General features: G+C 34.0%; 1 protein-coding gene across 4 annotated transcripts in view; it reads right to left on the reverse strand.

Annotated features, from left to right (window-relative positions):
• The window catches only part of MRPS35 (mitochondrial ribosomal protein S35), a 47,240-nt gene that overhangs the window by 23,731 nt on the left and 1,143 nt on the right, over nucleotides 1-22,366 (reverse strand). For all 4 annotated transcript variants that reach the window (XR_012017565.1, XM_072798546.1, XM_072798549.1 and 1 more), the window contains exons 2-7: nucleotides 19,705-19,751; nucleotides 18,584-18,751; nucleotides 16,238-16,298; nucleotides 9,283-9,422; nucleotides 2,844-2,953; nucleotides 746-815 (exon numbers count right to left, since the gene is read on the reverse strand). Coding sequence is in view for 3 of the 4 variants with exons in the window: in XM_072798546.1 (XP_072654647.1) it covers nucleotides 746-815; nucleotides 2,844-2,953; nucleotides 9,283-9,422; nucleotides 16,238-16,298; nucleotides 18,584-18,751; nucleotides 19,705-19,751 (596 nt within the window). In the remaining variant the exon portion in view is untranslated. The remainder of the gene's footprint in view (nucleotides 1-745; nucleotides 816-2,843; nucleotides 2,954-9,282; nucleotides 9,423-16,237; nucleotides 16,299-18,583; nucleotides 18,752-19,704; nucleotides 19,752-22,366) is intronic.

Below are 22,366 nucleotides of genomic sequence, written 5' to 3' on the forward strand. Positions count from 1 at the left end.
TAATTATAAACTCAATAAATACAGTCAGATACAAGGCTATTTTTAATACTATCGGGACACCGAAGTGGCTCAGGGGTTGAGTGTCTGCCTTTGGCTCGGAGCGTGATCCCGGGGTGCCGGGATCAAGTCCCACAACAGGCTCCCCGGCTCTGCCTGTGTTTCTGCCTCTCTCTCTGTGTCTATCATGAATAAATAAATAAAATCTTAAAAAAAAAAAAAGACTATTTTTAATACTATTTAAATAATTAATTGCCCCTACCTGTCCCTAGTGTATGCCAGTGAAATATTCATACAAAAGGCTATGCATTAACTAAAAACTTTAATAAATATTTAAAATGCCTTTCTATAAAATTTTGGGGCTTTGTTATGTAGTTTATTTCAACAGTAGGATGAGTTATAAATTCTCAAGTTATACATATGATTTCCCTTCCATAACTTTGATAACTTTCAGCCAAAGTCAAACAAAAGAAAAAATAAAAATTTTAAATCTTCCAACTAAAGACAGAAACTCTGAATTTTAAAGGCATTTAGTCATCTGATTTCTGTAAGGTCCTGAGATGTACTGCGTAATCTATTTGAAGGTTCTCACTTTCAATGTCACTAGAAGTTATTTTTAACATTTCATAAATCCTTAGTTCAGTGGTTCATTAAACCAATTGAGTACTTGCCACAGGCTATTTTGAAATGTTAACACCATCTAAATTACACTGACAAAATTATTAAACATTCACACACAATCACTTACCCAAGACTCATGGTATAAAACTGTTAGCAGATACATTGCATAATCATAATTCTGTCTCTTTAAAGGGCATCTGTAACAGAAAGAGAGGGAGGAAGTCAAAATTTCAAAAATTCAGTATATAAAATAATATGCAAAATACACAAATATTAAATACAAGGGATAACTTATATTCAGATATTACCTCTCAACAGGGAATATCCTACCTTTAGGAAAATTCTGTTCTTGGAATAAGAATAGTCTATGTCAGTCACTACTTAAGGTTACTGAAAACTGGTGTCACTTTATTTTGTATGTATTTATTTTTACTTCTCTTCACTTTCATCACTAATGGCGTTGTTTGTATCTGATAACAGTTTTACACTATTTTTAATATGACTTTGTCCAATCAACGTGCCTTTCACAGTCTCAGGGTTAAGAGTCTTCTGGACACTGTGAGCATTATCTATGGGATTCATTTTAAAAACAGGGATAGATTAATGATTGATTTAATCTAAATGTTCATCTTGATTTCTCCAGAGCCAAGTTTTAAAAAAAATGAGCTACACTATTCAATGTTGTATTGCTGTTGTTATATTTAAAATGGAATTATTAATCTAATATTGGGTGAAACTTCTACGTAAATATGAGACAGCAAGTTTAGCTTTTAGATTAATAAAATCATATAGAAATCATTATTTCCAATTTCTCTGAATATAAAATAAAACCATCAATATGACAAATGACTTTAACGGTACTCTGCTTATTCTATACTTAAGTTTAGTAGTCCTTTAAATAGTTGCTGCCATAATACATACACACACTGACACTTGAAAACTTAGGGAAAAAAATCGTTGTCAGATACTTACAGAATTTCAAAGAGCAAACATTTTAAAGGTATTTTTAAAGTTGTACAAGCTAAAAACTATTATATTTTCTAAAGACAATAAAAAAGAATAATACTAATATATTTCAAATCTATTTTTCCTCCATACAGTAATAATCTGAAACCAAGGTTCCCAAACTTTTTCCACCCTCACATTGTTGCCATCACTTACGTATGTCATGCTACTTCTTCCCACCGCTAAGAAGCAGAATATAAAACCAAATCGATATTGATATCTCCAAATGTTTTAAAACTGGAATAGGAAGGGAGAAAAGTTATCTGCCCACTTGCTTTATCTGCCCACCTAAAGGTAGGTCTTTGTATTTTGACATAATTTAGAAACAACCAAAGATAAAATAGAAATTTAAAAAAAAACAAAACAAAACCCATGGCACCTGGGTGGCTCAGTCGATTAAGTGTCCAACTCTTGATTTCAGCTCAGGTCATAATCTCAGAGCTGTGAGATCGAGTCCTTTGTGAGACTCCATGTTGGGCTTGAGGCCTGCTTAAGATTCTCTCTCCCCCTTTCTCTCTGCCCCTCTCTCCCCTCTATAAAAAGAAATAAAATAACCCTTTTGTAAAAATGTACCAATCACTCCTTTTTACCTCAAATGACCTAATTTATAAATTCATGAGGTAAATTTAATACTGCCTTTATGACTGGGTGATGGGCACTGAGGGGGGCACTTGGTGGGATGAGCACTGGGTGTTAAGCTATATGTTGGCAAATTGGAACTCTAATAAAAAAATAAAAAAATACTGCCTTTATGAAGTAAATTCACTAAAATTCTGCTTATTTACAAAATTGCCTAAGTAAATTAAATTTCTGTATTTAATCACTAAACTTTGAACTCTAAGATCTTTGACTTTGTAAAAACCTGTTTAAACCTTAATCACTGGCAAATCATACTTTTGTTTTCTTCTAACATCTTCCCTAAGTCTAATTACACATGGATATCAATACTGAAAAATAACAATAATTTTATTTTTTTTAAATAACAATAATTTAACAAGGCAGTTAGCTTCTCTCCATGTCCATAAAGAGGACAGTAACAGTAGACTAGTGTCACCATATTAAACACATGAATTGGGCAACTTCACTGACCTAATATGTTAATATAATTTGATGTAAAAGGCTACCTTGACTTTTTAATATCATTTCTTAAGAAAAGGACTGTCAGGGGATTAGAAAACAATAAAACAACACAATGACCAATCTGCTGAACCTTTCTTTACCTGTCTGTTGTGATGGTAAGCACATCTGTTGTCTTGCAGTATCGCTCTCCCACAAGTTTAATAAGTTTCTTCTTTGCATGATCATCTAAATTCAAACTAGAAAGTTTAACCTTAAAAATAAAAAGTTATTGGAGAAAACTTACTTCAGATACTTTGTTTAGTGAGAAAAAACCCCCAGTACCAATATTATTTATGTTAACATTAAACAAACCAAAAAGAAACTTGCAACCCTGCACTCTTGTCTATATATAGTTAGTAACTGGCATGCATTATGAAGCCTGATCTTATCCATGGAAAAAAAGAGAGGGGGAGTGAACTGTTTCAAGTTCTTTGAAAGTTCTGGGCATTAGCACCTTTCTGAAAGAACCAATAACAAGTCTCTTAAATACATGAAATTACAGCTTATGAGTAATACAAACAGTATTAAACTCAATTAGTATTAGTAATGCTGGAATATAGGAATAAATGATAAAACAAAAAGGCTTAAAGATATTTTCCACCATGCAATTATGAGACCCATATCATTGCAACTAGTTCAGGGATATTTATTTTAAAAGGTACTGATATCTCATGGAGGCTAGAATATAGCATTCATGAAGATCAAAACATTTGAAATAATTCAGCTCTACATTTCTCAAAATGTTAATACTTGTCTCAGAGACTGCTAAGAAGAATTATTTCTCTAAAAAGTCTATTTCTGTTGAATACATTCAGGAAATGCAGAGTTAAATTGGTTTTTATAGAAGGATTTCTTGGAAGAGCTAATATGCTACGAGCATTCTGAAATTTCAGGATGCAGGATTCTCATGTAACAATTCCCAAATTTATTTGACCTCATATTCTACCTTTTTTCCCCCCCATATTCTACTTTTCAAAGTTCATGGAATTAGTCTTCCTTAAAATATATTTTGGGGAATACTGGATTACATGATCACACTTTTTAATTTGTAGAGAATTATGGCATGGGCTGAAAGTATCTAAAAGATAACTAGGCTTGACACAGGAAAATAGGTCAGATACTAGAACAGTTAAATACGGTAAACCACAGGCTGTTTTCCTATGGACAGCATTAAAAATAAGAAAGATCCATAATTGTATGAAGAAAAAAAGAGGCTAAATAAGATTTTAAAATCACTTCTACTTCTTTCTAGCTTCAATAACTCTGCACTTCCCTCAAGACATAGCATAAGAGCTTATTTATTTTTCATTTTATCCATTAGACTGCAAACCTTTGAGGATAAGAATGGTATCTGTCCTATTTTTGGTGATGGTTTGGCACTTAAAGAGCATGTAACATGTATTTGTTGAATGAACACATAAATGAGAAAAGAAAGGATACATTATTTTTTTAAGCCTTGTGAATTTTTATTTGAACTACAGAAAATATAGCAAATGAATAAATAAAATACACCTTTAAAGAACATATGCAGAAAAATATTGACTATTAAGTATCAACCTAACAGAATGGTCCTAGGTGCAGGCAGTGCAAATTACCACAGTCCTCTGGAAAAAAACGTGTCAACAACCAGGTTATTAGCTTAAGGGATAAAATAAATTCTACAATAATTCTGATTGTTAACAATAAGAATTATGTACAAGAAAATCATAAAATGAATCTACATTATGATTATAATTATAAAAATATTTGTATATATGCATCCATACAGATAGAGAAAGAATAGTTTTTACATTAGAATAGTGAGAATGGAATGATTTTTTCCTTTTAAAACTCCCTTCATCATGTTCAACAATAAATTCAAAAATTTACCATTTAAAAAATTTAAGTGTTCTAGCTTTATGTAAGTAGTAAAAAAAAAAAAAGCAGCAATGCTGATTATTCTAACTGCTTTAAAACGTACATTCACATTAACATTTTAATGTTCAAAAATTATATAGAGCTTATGCCAGAAACTCATACATATTCTAGAAAGAGCTATGTGGTACACTCACGCCACCTGCTAGCACTCAAAGGCACTGCAAAATTGTAGTCTAACCTGGACTCAGTAGCCTGACTCTGAAGCTGAGTGGCATTCACTATCATTCTTTTTTTTTTTCAAAATTCAAAAGAATCCTTGGATTTTTCTATTTTCAAGTTGCTACATTTTAAGGAATCAATATTGCATTACTAACATTATCCCCAAAGCAATACTGACATTTCAAATCATAGGAGGTCATGGTTATATGTGTGTATTTTCAAATGCCCATATTTAAGAACTATATAAATTGAGAAATGTCTTATTGTGTGAAATATCTTCTCTGTTTAGAAGTGCAGTGCAGTTAAAGAACTTGTAGTTGTATACAAAAGATAAGACCTCAGTTTCATTTATAGATTTTCTACTTTTTTTTTTTTGCTAAGTGACTTTAAGCAAATCATTTGATCTTACTGTTTCCTCATTATAAAATAGAATCGACTCACAAGATTTTTGTCAGAAATAAATGAGAATAAACAGAAGAAAGCCTTTTTAAATTCTTACACAAATATGAAGTTGTTTTTTTTTTTTTTTTTTTTTTTTTATGATAGTCACAGAGAGAGAGAGAGGCAGAGACACAGGCAAAGGGAGAAGCAGGCTCCATGCACTGGGAGCCTGATGTGGGATTCGATCCCGGGTCTCCAGGATCACGCCCTGGGCCAAAGGCAGGCGCCAAACCACTGCGCCACCCAGGGATCCCCTGAAGTTGTTTTTTTAACTCTGATCTACTTTTATGATTATCAAGAAAAATATGGTATCTTCCTTCTCTAAATTTAAAAATTTGAGTATCTCCTTATATAATACTTTATAATATTTGACTAGCTTAAGTATCACTTTAAACTCGGCCAGAAGGTGCCTGGGTGGTTAAGTATCTGACCCTTGATTTTGGCTCAGCTCATGATATCAGGGTCATGAGATTTAGCCCCATTTTGGGCTCTGCATTGGGCATGGAGCCTGCTTGGGATTTTCTCTCTTCTTCTTCTCTCTCCCCCCCTCTGCCTCCTACCCCTTAAAATAAATAAAAATAAAAAATAACTCATGCCAGAATGCACATGCTTTAGTCCCACTGTTTTACCTGCTTCTACCCTTTAACTACCTGACACCATTCAGGGCACTACCACTGAGCTTTAACAGTCAGTAGGTAGAGTGAAGAGTCCAAGAAAGGCAGACATGAGTCAGGGGAAAAGAACACAAAGAACTGATACGGCAAGATAAAAAAGAGACAAGAGAGGATGGTAGCCTGATACAGTAAGTGGTATCTTGTGGTATACTTAAATATTAAATGTATGGTCTTTGTGATTTAAAATCTTTTCAATCTCTAAACACATAAACATATTGCTATATTTATTCTAGGAAATAAAAAAAAAGCTGACAAGCTTCATAAATTTATTTCATAAAGAAGGCACAATCCTAATACCAAAACCCAGCAAAGAAAAGAAATTACAAATCAAACACTGATATATCCCTGAAAAATTTCTAGAAATTAAAGTTTGTTACCTTATAGTATAAAAATGGTTACAGAGATTGTCAACATATTTTTCCAGTCCACATGGAGTGTACTGATTTAAAATACAGACTACGTGGAGTACAAAAACTAATTTTCTGAGGGTCCTGGAAGGTATCTCAAAAAGGTGGGCAGTCATATTCCAGAATAGATGAATCAAAAATACATTAGTCAGGGCTCCCCGGAGAACAGCTGATTCTAAGATTGGGGTAAGTTATGTGTATTATAAGCCTGGAGCATTTTGTTTTGCCAAAAAATAAAAAACTATCTAAAAAAACAAATGATGGAGCATGGTAGCCAACTAGAAGAGTTACCAATGGCCAAAGCTGGAACAATTTGAGCAACAAAAGTAACAATGTATTATTGTTGGATTATAATCCAAATGCTAATATAAATAATCCATGAGTCCACAATGATATAAACAAATAGTTGAATAAATAAATGGAAGAGAATAGACTAATCACCCATATAGAAGAATTACAAACAATTTATGTGACATTTCTCCCTCAGGGAGGTAGAATATAACTACTAACTCCATTAAGTATGGGCTATGCATAATGACTTCCTTCTAAAGGGTGAAAGAAAAAAGAAAAAAGAAAGAAAAGAAAAAAGAAAAGAAAAGAAAAGAAAGAAAAGAAAAGAAAAGAAGAAAAGAAAAGAAAAGAAAAGAAAAGAAGAAAAGAAAAGAAAAGAAAAGAAAAGAAAGAAAAGAAAAGAAAAGAAAAGAAAAGAAAAGAAAAGGAAAAGAAAAGAAAAGAAAAGAAAAGAAAAGAAAAGAAAAGAAAAGAGAAATAACAAGAGTCCATTTATAGTGAAGAAAACTTGCAAATAGTACCTCAAAGTATTATTTGATGATCAAACCTTCATTATTAGTAACATCATATTAGGAGCCTCTACCCTTGTTATGACGTGATGAAAATGGCACTTTACTGGTGTGGTTTTCCTCCCAAAAATACATACCAGTCTAAACATGAGACGAACATCAAATAAATCTAAAATGCAGTACATTTCATAAAATATGTAATTAGTACTTCTCAAAACTGTCAAGGTCAGCAAAAGCAAGCAAATTCTGAGAAACCCCACAGGCAAGAGGTGCCTAAAGAAATCTGAATAGGGGTACCTGGGTGCCTCAGTGAGTTAAGTGGCTGCCTTTGGCTCAGATCATGAACCTAGGACCCTGGGATAGAACCTGGTGTCAACAGATTCTTTCTCCACGGGGAGCCTATTATCCTCCATCTCCCTCTGCTCCCCCTAACTCACTTTCTTTACTGCACATTCTTCTCTCAAATAAATAAAATCTTTAAAAAAAGAAATCTGAATAAAGAATGAACTTTAATAACTAATGTATCAATATTGACTCATTAGTTGTAATAAATGTATCACAATAAGATGTTAACAACAAAAAAATGTAGTGTGAAAAATAGGGGGATTCTGGGAACTATCCTTGAAACTTTTTTGTAAATCTACAACTTTTTTAGTTAAAAAAAAAAAACAAAAAACCATCAACTGCTCCATGACTGCTGTATGAGAAAGACATGCCATATGGATCAAAACTCTTACCAGAGGAAACTAACAGTGGTTTCAAATACATAGAAGCTATCAGAGCAAGTGCAGTGGTATGTAGTAGTATGGTCCTAATGAGTAAGAGCAGGGATTTAATGTTTCTCCAAAGCAGCATGAGATTAGGACAAACGATCCTAAATAAAATGCTAACAAAGCAAATCCACAGTAAAGTAAAAAAGTTATGTACTACAAAATAATCAAGGTTCAGAAATGCTTCAATATTTGAAAACCTAACAATATAATTTATTACAATAAGTCAAAGGCGATCATTTCAAAAATGCTATAAGAATAAGACACATCATTAACATAATAGATGCTATTATCTCATACTGAAATCCAATTTATACTTAGAGGCTAAAAACCAGACGCACACCCACTGACATACAAAACAGCTAAAGAGACTACATAAACATTGTTTTAGAAACTTCATCTAATGTAAAATACTAAAAGAAATAAACAAGCTATAGATATTTAAAAAGAGGAATTATAACCACTATTATTTATCATTTATTTCCTAGGAAATCTCTGAAAGAGTGAACTAAAAGCCATAGCTTTCAGATCTTGGTTTCTTATATATCAATATCCACCCCTCCTCAAACACTGCCTTCGTACAGAACAGACCCTGATTTACATGTTTTTCTATGCAGCCATTAAAAATATTAAATAGGGGCACCAGGCTAGCTCAGTCAGTAGAACATGTGATTCTTGGTCTTGGGGCTGTGAGTTCAAATCCTATGTTGGATATGGAGATTACTTAAAAATAGTAACAAAAACAATATTAAGGAGTGACAACTGTATAGTGACAGATGATAACTACACTTATATAGTGAATATTCTGTAACATACATAATTGTCACTAGATTGTACCCCTCAGACTAATATGGTAATGTATGTCAATTATATTCAATAAAAAAATTTAAAAATGTTTAATAACTTTGGAAAATTTTAATCCACATTGTTAAATAAAAAAGATAACTAATCAAATACAGTATCATCCTATATTAATAGGCTGTCTATATATGTACTAAAATGAACTTCAGGAGTCAACAGTGCTTATTTGTGAGTGGCAAAATTATAGGCAATTATATTTTATACCTTAAAACTTTCATATTTCCCAAATTTTCTATAATGACTTTTATATTCACACATACAAAATGCTATTTTTAAATAATGTTTTATAATAATTCTTTTATTATTATTATTTTTTAAGATTTTATTTATTTATTCATGAGAGACACAGAGGGGCAGAGACATAGGCAGAAGGAGAAACAGGCTCCTCGCAGGGAGCCTGATGTGGGACTCGATCTCCAGACCTGGGATCATGCCCTGAGCCAAAGGCAGATGCTCAACCACTGAGCCACCCAGGCACCCCAATTCTTATTTTTTTTAAAATATTTCTTACCCTTAAGGTTACTACTCGTGCTTTGGGGTTTCGAATAGATGGTCCTGCTGAAACATAATCAGCTGTGTCAATTTCAATGGGAAAATGCTTCTCGCATTTCTCATCACTGTCCAGCGCAGCTGGCCACTCAGTGCAGAAATCTAAGAATTAAAAAAAATTATCTCAAGTATAGTTCTGCCAAGGAAATTCTCATCGCAATATGTGCTAACAGACAAAATCAAATTATTGAGGGAGATGACGCTCGAGTTACATGAAATCAAAGAACAAATTCTCAATTTTGTACTTTAAACACATCACCCTACATCCCTTTTTTTCCTTAGATGAATCCTAATTAGGGAATGTAATTACATGAATGATTTAGATAGCTTGGGTTTGGTGGGGAGCAGTAAGTTTAGTTAAAAGGGAACTAATGACTTGATGGAGGCTTATTATAGCTTTGCATATACCTGTTATGGTACAGTTTCACTCCTCCTCACCAGCTAAAAGCAAACAGTTCAGAGTGTTACTGTTTTTGAAAAATCAACAGTTAACAGTAATTCGTTTCCAAATAAAAGTTACTAAAGGTCTACTGAAGGGAACTGAAAGAAGCTCTGAAAAAGCTCTTAGAAGAAAATGAGATATGGTCTAAATTCTCAGAAACGGAGTTGAATAGGGCCTCAGACTGAACCAGTACAAATGCCTAGGACATTCTTAAAGAGATCCTTAGAGTAATTCACGTTTCCTCTAATATGACTTCTGTGCCAACGGGGCTAAAAGAAAAGAGGAAAAGACATCTTCATTTTTAGCCTAAAGACAACCAGCCTAAGGGGAGGTGGGACTGGCTCCGAGAACTGGGCCATAACAGGAAGTTCCAAGCACTGCGAACAAGAATACAGCACACCATCATTTCCACAGCACAGAGACAGAAACTCAGGCCTCAAGTCAGGGGGGAGGGGAGTTGAAAGGAACTCCCAGCGTATCCTACAGCTATCTGTATTGAGGGACTTCATAAGTAGTTGATTTCATTTTGCCCTATTCCTATTTCACCTCAGCTTGAAATGAAAACTTTTGGCACTATCAGGTTTCCCTCAATGGAAATTTCACTCCTTAAACAACCTCGTTCTAAGAATGCCTAAAAGTAATCAGTTTCTTAGATCAAACACATTAAACCTCATAGGGTCGGTGCTTTCTCCAAAAAGCATGACTGCAGAAGAGGCTAGTCACAGGCATATGTAGGAACTCTTCCACATGATTTAAGAGACAGTGAGAGGTACTTTGTCAATAACATTTCCTAGAGTTAACAATTTTCTATATTTAGCTTCCATTTAGGGTTTAGTATCAGTCAGAAAAATGTCACAGAGACTCTTCAAGATCTGCAACTAACTATATGTTAGCAAATTACATATAGCTCACACCGTTCCCTAAACACCCTGCTTAAGAGAGCAATACTCACACATTTAGAGAGAGAAGTATCTTTGCAATTAAGAATATTCTGACATTTAAATAAAATAAGCATGATTACTAAAGTTAAATTTCATTCCCATATGGACTCATTCCAATATCTGCACTATAAGATGCAACACTGCCAAGCACTTTATAAGAGAGACTAGTTTGGAGAATTTTATGAGTTCTTGGGTTTGTACTGAGTCTTTTATTTTTTATAACTTTGAGTAAGTCATTTCAATAACCAAATGATAATTACAACTTTTAAATTACTGGATTATATGTCTAAAAAACACAGCCAACTGGAAAGTACATAATAGACCCCTATTCATCTGATAGGTAGAGCAATAGACTAGACTTCGGAAGACCTTGGTTTTTACTTAACTTCTGCCACTGATTATTAAAGTTTTGGTAAATTACCTAACTTTCCTGTGCTTCAGATTTTCCACTTGCAAGTTAGATATAAAATCTGAACTGACCTACTTTGAAAGAAAATTGAGAAGAAATATTTTAAAAGCCTTTGAGTTATTTAGAAGATACAATCTAAATCTAGAGGCTGGCAAAAGTGTAAAGGCAAAATTAAAGAAAGATTAAAGCACTTACTTACTTAAAATATAATGCTACTCTTCTGAATGTGCTATAAGAAAGCCTTTCAAAAAAAAAAAAAAAAAAGAAAGCCTTTCATTTAAGAATTATGAAGTATTTTACAAATACCTCATTAAAAGAAGCCAGTCTCTAGATTATAAATGCATATTTAAAAATAATGTTTAAAAGGAGAAAAATGAGATTTATTACAGTATAATACATTCCTTAACTGGCTTCACAAAGGATCAAAAAGTAATACATGGTTTGTGCTGAATGGGGCAGAAATTTTGAAGAATGATCAGTGTCAGTCTAAAAGGATAAAAACGCATCCTACTATTCCCAAACAGAGGACCACATACATGAAAAGAGATAGGAGAGATTTTTCTTTTCTAATTTTAAGAGTAAGGTCATTATTCCTACTTTTTAAGATTTCTTTACCTCTTCCTTATATTTTTAAATAAAAGGCTCTTCCAAAAGCTCAAATTTCATCATAATCATGATCACTATGCTATTTCTCCTTCCAGCATGATCAAGCTGCCTGTGAAGAGTGTCTAGATTTCATTTTCTTTCCTGAGAAGCCTTAACAAGTGTATTAAGCATTTATACATCTCCTTCTTAATTAGCATGAGCTTAGGAATTCATCCAAAGGTACTAATCCTTGAATTAAATTACACAACCAATCAATAACAGCTGTGAACCTAAAACAATTCCAACGTCCTTATTCTGTATATAGTCCAATGCAAATTAGATCTGGAATTGAGTCAGAACACATATATGTATGAAAACATGCAAAAAACTATGAAAAAAAAGTTCTTTGCCTTTACCTCCATGCATGTGGGAAGAAAAGAATAAGTGAGTGAGGGGCACCTGAATAGCACAGTCAGTTAAGCATCGTACTCTTGGTTTCCTCTCAGATCATGATCTCAGGGTTGTGATATCAAGCCCTGCATGGGACTCTGCTCTCAGGACAGTCTACTTGAGTTTCTCTTTCCCTCTCCCCCAATCCCTCCTCCCTTGCATTCCAAATCAATCAATCAATCAATCAATCTTTAACAAAGAAAAAGAAGTGAGTGAAATCTGTTTATATCTAGGAATCAAATATTATTCAAATTCAATAAATTTAGAGCTGAAGATATAATCGGGGGCTGGTGATTACTTCCATGTTACATATGCATATGAAAAATACAAATATACTAATGTAACTATATATATACAATATATGTAGAGAGAATACATAAAGAATATTATATAGAAAAATAAATACACTCTCAGAAAGTAATTATGAGACCTAAACAATGATGAAAAGACAACACTTCTGAAATGAGGGGCCAAGTGAGAAAGGAGAAATAGAAGACTATTGCTTTTCATCAACAGTTTTTCTACTACTTGTTGTTGCCACACCTACATATCACTGAAGTTATTTTAAACAATTTCAAGATAACTCTCTCTACAAAGTATTCCATTACTGACTCCACTGACTATTCTACTCAACACCTTTCTACATTATCTTCAGTTTGGATTATATTCGTTTGTATCTATCGGCAACACTCTATAATATTTTCTTCAGTCTTTTTATGTATGTGCTATCTATAATGTAATGGTAAGTCCCTAACCTACCTGAACAAGGACTATGATTTCTGGTTCTATTTATTATTCATAGCCACTTGTAGAGTAGTCTGAAAAAAAAAAAAAAAAAAATTGCAGATTTGTCATCTTAACAATTCACTGAAAACAACTTGAAAATTTTTCCAAAAAAAAGGAGAAACTAGCAGTAACTGAGAATGTAAGATGATTTAATATATTAAAAATGCGGTTATTTTCTCCATCTTTATTGAGATATAATTGATATAAAACATTGTGTATGTTTAAGGTATACAATAATACAATATGTTGATTAGATTCACTTCTATATGTTGCAAAATGATTACAATCATAACACTAGCTAACACCAATATCCTGTAATTACCATTTCTTTTTGCGGTAAGAACATTTAAGATCTATTCTCCTAGCAACTTTGTTATATAATACAGCATTAATAACTATAATCACTTTTCTGTACATTAGATACCCAGAACTTATCAGAAAACTAGAAGTTTGTATTCTTTGGCCAACATCTTCCTTCCCCCACAACCTCTCAGCCCCTACTATTCTGAGTTCAGCTTTTTTAGATTTCACATGTATGTGAAATCAGACACTAATTGTCTTTCTCTCTTATTTCATTTAGTGTAATGTCTTCAAGTCCCATCCATGTTGTCACAAATGGCAGGATGTCCTTCCTTCTTGTAACTAAATAATATTTACACACACACACAATTGGAAATATCTTTCCCCATTCAGTAGGTTTTCATTTCGTTGATGGCTTCCTTCACTGTACAAAAGCTTTTCATTCTAGTGGTCTCAGAAGTTTATTTTTGCTTTTATTTCTTTTCCCAAGGAGACAGATCTAGAAAAATACTCCTAAGGCCAATGTCAAAGAAATAACTGCCTATGTTTTTAAGCAGTTTTATGGTTTTAGGTTCACATTTATGTCTTCAATCCAGTCTGAGTTTATTTTTGTGTATGGCATAAGAAAGTGATATTCTTTTCCAGTTTTATTCTTTTGCATGTAGCTGTCCCATTTTCCCAGCACCATTTACTGAAGAGACTGTCTTTTCCCCATTGCATATTCTTGCCTCCTTTGTCAAGGTTGAATTGACCATGTAAGTATGAGCTTATTTTGGGGCTCTTTATCCTGCTCCACTGATCTATGTATTTAATTTTTGTGCTGATTATCATTATTGCTTTGATTATGCAGCTTGTAGTGTATCTTAAAATCCAAGGCTGTGATACCTCTAGCTTTGGTCTTTCTCAAGACTGCTTGGACTATTCAGGGGCTTTTGTGGTTGCATACAAATTTTAGGATTCTTCCTTCTAATTCTGTGAAAAATGCTGTTGGTATTTTGAGAGGGATTATATTCAATCTGTAATTTGTTTTGGGTAGTCTGAACATTTTAACAATATTAATTCTTCTAATCCTCTATTTAATTGGATTGTCTGGAGCTTTATGAATTCTTAGGCTGTATATTAACCTCTGACCCAAGGTTTACAAATATTTTCTCCCATTCTGTAGACTTTTTATTTTGTCAATGGTTGTCTTTGCTGTGCAATAGCTTTTTAGTTTGATGTGGTTCTTGTTTATTTTTGCTTTTCCTGCCTTTGCTATTGGTATCAAATCCAAAAATCACTGCCAAGACCCATGTCAAGGAATTTATTGCTTGTTTTCTTCTAGTTTTATTTTGTTAATGTGATGTATCACATAGACTAAATTTTCATGTTAGATCATCCTTGCATCTGTGAAATAAATCCCACTTGATCTAACATGATCCTCTAAATGTACTGTTGAATTTGGTTTGGTACTTTTTTGTTGAGGATTTTCATATCTACGTTAATCAAGGACATTGGCCTATAATACTTTTCTTATAGTATCCTCATCTGGTTTTGGTCATCAGGGTAATGCTGGCCTCATAAAATGAGTTTGGAAGTGTGCCCTCCACTTTTTTGGAAAAATTTATAAAAAAGATTTTATTTATTGATTTGAGAGAAAAAGAGAGACAGCATGAGTGGAGAGGGCAAAGGGAAAGGAATAAGCAGACTCTCCACTCAGCTGGGAGCCCAATGCAGGGCTAGACACCAGGACCCCAGGATCACAACCTGAGCTGAAGGCAGAGCTTAACCAACTGAGTCACCTTGGTACCTCCTTTTTGGGAAGAATTTGAGAAATATTGGTAATATCTCTTTAAATGATTAGAAAAAGCCATCTGAGTCTGGATTTTTTTTTTTTTTGTTGGGAGGTTCTCAATTACTGATTTAATTTCCTTATTAGCAACTGGTCTGTTCAGATTTCCTATTTCTTCATGATTCAGTCTTGGTAAGTTCTATGTTCCCAGAACTTTATCCATTTCTTCTAGCTTGTCAAATTAGTTGGCATGTAATTATTCATAGTAGTCTCTTATGATCCTTTATATTTCTGAGGAATCAACTGTAATGACTCCTTTTATTTACAATTTTGAGTCATCTCTTTTCTCTTGTTGTCTATTGTTTATCTTTCAAAAAGATCTGTGTATACTGTTTATCTCTTCAAAAAAATCAGCTCTTAGTTTCATCGATCTTTTCTCGTCTTTTTAGTCTATATTTTCACTTTAATCTTTGTTCCTTCCTTCCTTCTACCAACCTTGGGTTTAGTTCTTTATCTAGTTCCTTGAGGTATACGTAAGCTGTTTATTTGAGATCTCTTTTTTCTTAATGTACACTATCCACTTCCCTCTTAGAATTGCTTTAGTTGCATCCTGTAAGTTTTAGTATATTGTTTCCATTTTTATTTGTCTCAAGATTTTTCAAATTTTTCTTTTGATTTTTTTTTCATTGAACCAATGGTTATTCAGGGATATGTTGTTCAATCTCCACATACTTGTGAGTTTTCTAGTTTTTTTCTTATAACAGATTTCTACTTTTATACCACTGTGATCAGAAAAAGTGCCTGATAGATTTCAATATTTTAAAATTTGTTAAGACTTGTCTTTTAGCCTAACATATGATCTGTCCTGGAGAATGTTTCATATGTGCTTGAGAAGAATACGCATTCTGCTTCTTTTGGACAGAACGTTCTGTAAACATCTGTTAAACCATCTGGTCAAACATACTGTTTACATCCAGTGTTTCCTTACTGATTTTCTGTCTGTATGATCTATCTATTGTTGAAAATGGCATACTGAAGTCTCCTACTGCTCTACTGCTGTTTCTCTCTTCAGTTCTGTGAATATCTGCTTTACATATTTAGGTGTTCCTATCTTAGGTGCATGAACATTTACAAATGTTATGCCCTCTTGATAAACTGACCCCTTTATCATCAGAAATGAAATTCTTATTTTCAAAGTCAATATTAAGTTCATATATTAAAATAACCACTTACCTTTAAGAGCTTCACAGTGCTTTTTAATTGCTACAGGAGTCAAATGTAGAAAATTAGGGATCTAAAATAGAGGGAAATAAAGCATAAATTAGCCTAATGTCTCAAAAACATAAAGTTTAGTTTTCATAAAAGTAAGTCCTAAACACAACCTTTATAATAAATAAAATCTAGTTTTTACAATATTAATTCTATGTCACATGTATTGTGAATTCAATAAATGAATTCCTTGAAATAGAGATTCATGATGTATCTTATGATGATGATAGTGGAAAAAAAAAAAATAAATGCTGTTCTTGTAGTCCTCTTCCCACCACAAATCTACAGGTCTACATATTTCCCTTATAATGCTGAAAGCACTAAAGGACACAGATTGTTTAATCATCCTAATTCCCCTAGTATACAAAAATAACTATTCAGGCTCCGACAGTCTTAACATTTTGGTTAACATCTAATCATCTCTATAAAAAAATATATACATGTATACAATTTTACATAAATGGAAACTGTTTTTTTAAAAATTTTAAAGATTTGTTTATTTGAGAGAGAGAGAACACAGGTGAGAGGGGCAGAGCAAGAGAGAGAATCTCAAACAGACTTGTCCTGCTGAGCGTGGAGCCCACTGTGGGGCTCAATCTCACAACCCTGAAATCATGACCTGAGCCAAAACCAGAAATCAGATGCTCAACCAACTATGCCACCCAGGTGCCCCTAAACTAAGTTCTCTTCTTTCATTTGAAGAAAAGATTAGTTTCTTTAACATTTGTTTTCTTCTATCTCTTGAAACATTCACAACTCCAAATTTCATCTACCCCTGTCTCTAGCAGCAGACAACTCCTTTTCCATGTTACCAACTCATTTTTTACCATCATCTTTTAGCAATTTTTTTTGTTTTTCAAGACTTTCAAATATATGCTAAATGAAATAAATCAGAAAAAGACAAATACCATATGATTTCACTTACATGTGTAACCCAAAAGACAAAATAAACAAAAAGCAGAAACAGAGCCATAAATAAAGAGAACAAACTGATGGTTGTCAGAGGGAAGGGGCATGGAGGGATGAGAGAAATTGGTGAAGAGGAATGAGAGATATAGTCCTCTTCCCACCACAAAAAACTGGATACAGGGTTCCAGTTATGGAATAAATAAGTCATAGGGATAAAAGATAGAGCATAGAAAATAAGTTAATGGTATTTTAATAGTGCTATATATGACAGGTAGTAGCTACATTTGTGGTGAGCATAGTATAACACACAAATTTGTGGAATCACAACATTGTACACCTCAAACTAATGTAAAATTGCTTTGTCAACTATACTTCAATAAAAAGAAAAGAAAAAGATTCTCATATAGTAGAAAACACAGTTCATATATTGACAACTGTACTTGTATATAACATTAAACATCTAAGATATGTATTCTCAGGCTAAGTGTATTCATATTTTCTTTAAAAAGTTTATAGTTCACAAATTATTATAGATGCTACCAACTAAAGCATTTAATATGATGTATTTTCCTTCAAGAAATAAAGACGTTTAAGGACTATAACAATATTAAATAATATTCTACCTTTCTGGATAGAAAGTTTTAAAATCTCTTTTAGAAGTAGATTTCAAGGCCGCCTGCGTGGCTCTGTCAGTTATGGATCTGCCTTCAGCTCGGGTCATGATCCAAGTTCTGGGATGGAGTCTTGCAATGGGATCCCTGTTCAGCGAGAAGCCTGCTTCTCCCTCTCTACCTCTGCCACTCCCCCTGCTTATGTTCACTCTCAAATAAATAAATAAATAAATAAATAAATAAATAAATAAATCATAGATTTCAGCCCCTAATTCTCAAGCTCAAATTAGGTTATTTCACTTTTCTTAGTTCCACTTAAAAGATAAGAAAAATGCCAATAGAAAAGAAGAAGCCAAAAGGGAAGCCACAGGACCAACTGATTACATTCTGAAATGCCCAAGGTTCTTTGAGTCTTCTTTACCATGGGCAGTCAGAATACAATATCCATTATTACCTGAAATAACATTTTTTTTAAAGATTTTATTTATTTATTCATGAAATACACAGAGGAAGAGACAAGCAAAGACATAGGCAGAGAGAGAAGCAGGCTCCATGCAGGAAGCCCGATACGGGACTCGATCCCGGGACTCTGGGATCATGCCTTGAGCCAAAAGCGGACGCACAACCCCTGAGCCACCCACGCATCCCTGAAAAAAAAATTTTTAAACTAAAATATAGTAAGCTGTGGCTACATAGCAAACTTTGAAGTACAAGGCAGGGTAGGAGTGGGAAGAGGATCAGCATTTATTTCGATGTAAGTCTTAGCCAATGAATCAGCAATTTATCTTACCTTTAGAAGTTCTAGATTTCCCTCCTTTGCCATGGGGACCCCCCTTTTTACTGGATAACCCATTCGAATGGGAAGAGGTACAGCAGAGGGTTTAAACGGTGCTGCAACAGGATAAACACTAGGCCAGTCTTGGTCAACAGTCATTTTCTCCGTCCTAGGAGGTAGCGCCTAAGGAATATAAAATAGTTAAATGCTTTAAATATGAACATCTTTAATTTTAAAGCAAAAAAGCTACAATTAAAAGAAACATTAGCAGAATTGCAACCTATATAAAATCTGACCTCTTATAAAGCTGCTGCTATTCAAATGAAAAAACACCAAACCTACGTAATATTTTTGCACCATTTCTGCAAACCCTCTGGTAAGAATCTGCCCCCCCTTTTTTAAGAATCCCCTTTAATAGCACATTTCCTTCACTAAAAATTTCTCTTAATGGATTTAGACTTTTAACAAATTTTTCACATTTTGTGGAACAGTAACAATGTATTCTGAAATACTGATCTTCTTCAACTTACCATGAGTTTATTGGCATACTCAGTGTCCCAATCATAAGTTGAAAATGCTTTTAAATACATCTAACCTATTGAACAGCATAGCTTAGCCTAGCTTGCCTAAAATGTGCTCAGAATGCTTATATTAGCCTACATTTGGGCAAAATCATCTAACACAAAGCCTATTTTATAAAGTGTTGAATATGCCATATAATTTATTGAATACTGTACAGAAAGTAAAAAAAAAAAAAAAAAATGGTTTTATGGGTACAGAATGGTTGTTAAGTCTATTGGTTATTTATCTTCATGACTATGTGGCCGGCTGGGAGCTATGGCTAATAGCCATTGCCCAGCACTGTGAAAGTTTCACACCCCGTAATGCTAGCCCAGGAAAAGATCAAACTAATTGAATAAATATGTAATGAGAAATTATGTCTCCTAGTTCCAGAGAAGTCTCAGGGTATTAACAAAAAACAAAGACTACAGCCAACGCTCTGGCAGTTACCAAGTCCCCATCCCTTATAAGCCTTCTTGGGCAGCACTTTCCTGCCTCATCATGAATATCTGCCTCACTTTAGAACTTGAGAAACCATTAAGATAGTATACAGTGGAGTACATTAATTGTTTTACCTTCCTTCTCAGTGGTCTTTCATGTCTGGATGTTCTGTTTGCTGTACCTAAAAAGACAACACCATAATTATGGAAAACTGAATAATGTACAGTCATTCAAACTGATCATGATCCCATAACAAAAATGAAACAATAATCCATTTTCTCTAGGACTAGATCATCTTAAGAAATAATTAAGTCCAGAGTTACTTAAATAGAAAGTGCATTGTGATTGATGATACAGTAAACCCATCATCTAAAGAAATATTTTCAATAAATTTTCAAGGTTCATAGTCAAACTCCCTTTCCCAAGTTAAAATATCTAGTTAGAAGTATGTTTAATTATAAACATACTTGCTCATATTTGGAACTATTTGGTTCCACCAAAAAAAAAAAAAAAACAAAACCATTTTCCTTCTGTATTACATATTTGAACTGCCAATGCTACAATAATGCCAATAACAAAAATCATGGCCATTCCTAATAAATCATATAACTATAGAAAAGAGTAAAGTATTTACATACAGTATATACCTTTCAAAATATTACCTTACGCCTGTTTTGCTACATTACACTAATAATAGCTATAATTATTCAGCATTTTCATATACCAGATACTCAACTACATGCTTTTTACTATTAGCTCACTTAATTTTACTGTTCACAGTAACTGTAAGTACTATTATTATCCTTATTTAGAGGTCATTTAGAGCCAAGAAAACTAAGGATCAAAGAGTAAGGATGACAATGGTATCTCCTACAAGACTCTTTACACTCTGAACCACTTCTATCTCTAGCTTCATCTCCCTTCACAAGGTCCCACAGCTACACTAAATTTCCAGTACCAGACCCCTTTGGACTTTCTCCAAACTTACCATTCTTTCTGTGGGGAATGTGCCTCCCTTCCATCTGTCTGGCTTCTCTCCCCCTCTGCCTCCCCACCTCATTTCTTTATCTGACAAATCTTACTAACCCCTTGATAGTAACTCATTTATTCATTCAAAAATCATCTGAGTGATATCGTGTACCAGAAACGGAGAAGGCAGCAATGAACAAGAGAAAGACCCTGCTTTCACAGAATGTAGTGTGTCAAATAAGATCACTAATTAACATACTGCATATGGCAACATATAGCAGGGGACAAAACGTAGTCAATTAGTTGGAGAAAATCTCCCTAAAGAACTGGATGTTAAGCTAAAACCTTAAGGATGAACAGGAGGTAGCCCTGGGAACAGGCAAGTGAGAAAAGTGTTCTATGGAGAAAAGGAGATGGAAAATCAATGGAAAAAGTTCAATATGGCTGAAACTTAAGACTAGAACAGAAAGAACACTGGGAAAAGAGGTTGGAAATATTTAATAAGCACCTCAACTTATAACACATCACTGATAAGAGTTCTTTATTTTGTTCTTCCAGCCTTACTGATCCCTGTAAATGATACTGCTCTTTGTCCAATTGCTCAGGATAAAAATCTAACAGGCTTCCTGAGACTTTTCCTCATGCCCCCATAACAAATCCATCAGTAAGTCCTCCTCACTGTACCTTCAAAATATATCCCATATCCAACCACACCACCTTCTCTGCTATTACACCTCAATCTAACTCCCCATCATTTCATTTGGACTACTGCAAAAGCTTCCAAACTGATCTCCTGGATTTCACTCTTATCCCCACCAAAATTTGTTTTCCACACAGTAGTCAGCGATCTTTTAAAAGTATAAATCAGGGGATCCCTGGGTGGCTCAGCGGTTTAGCACCTGCCTTTGGTCCAGGGCTCAATCCTGGAGTCCCGGGATCGAGTCCCACATCAGGCTCCCGGCATGGAGCCTGCTTCTCCCTCCTCCTGTGTCTCTGCCTCTCTATGTCTATCAAAAATAAATAAATAAATCTTTAAAAAAATAAATAAATAAAATAAAAGTATAAATCAGAGGCACCTGGGTAGCTCAGTTGGTTAAGCATGTGACTCTCAACTGCAGCTCAAGTCATCATCTCAGAATCATGGGACTGATCCCCACGTCAGGCTCCATGCTCAGCACAGAGTCTGCTTGTCCCTCTCCCTCTGCTCTCCCCCTGCCCCTGCTCAAATTAATTAATTAAATTTAATTAAAGTATAAATCATTTCCATGCTCAAAACCTTCCAATATAATCCCAAACTCATAATAAAACCCAAACCAAATGCATAAAAGCCATTGTGAGACCAGATCATTACTTATCTTTCCAACATCTTAGACTACCACTCTACAAGTCACTCACCTACAAGTTGACTTTCTTCTGTTCCTTGATCACACCTCTAAGCTTGTTCTCACTTCTGCGCCTTTGCACTTGCAGATCCCTCTGCCAACAATGCTCTTTCCCTGCATCTCAGCATGGTATATACTTTGCTCAAATGTCAACTCAAGGAGGTCTTTCCTGATTACCCAATCTCTTCCTACTCTATAGCCAGTATCCCTCTAATCCATCATTCTCAATACCCTGCTTTATTTTCCTTCAAAGCACTAATCACCACCTGACATCACACTGACATTGTTTTGTTTACAGTCTGACTTTCCCAAAAGAATGTAAACTTCATGAGTTGAGAGATCTTGCTATATCCCAGTACCTAAAACACTACCAAGCACACAACAGGAGTTAGGCATCTATAGAACGAATTAAAAAAAAAAAAAAAATTTAAAGGACACAAGCATT

The sequence above is a fragment of the Canis lupus genome, chromosome 25 (genome assembly GCF_048164855.1).
Source record: "Canis lupus baileyi chromosome 25, mCanLup2.hap1, whole genome shotgun sequence".
Classification (NCBI taxonomy): Eukaryota; Metazoa; Chordata; class Mammalia; order Carnivora; family Canidae; genus Canis; species Canis lupus.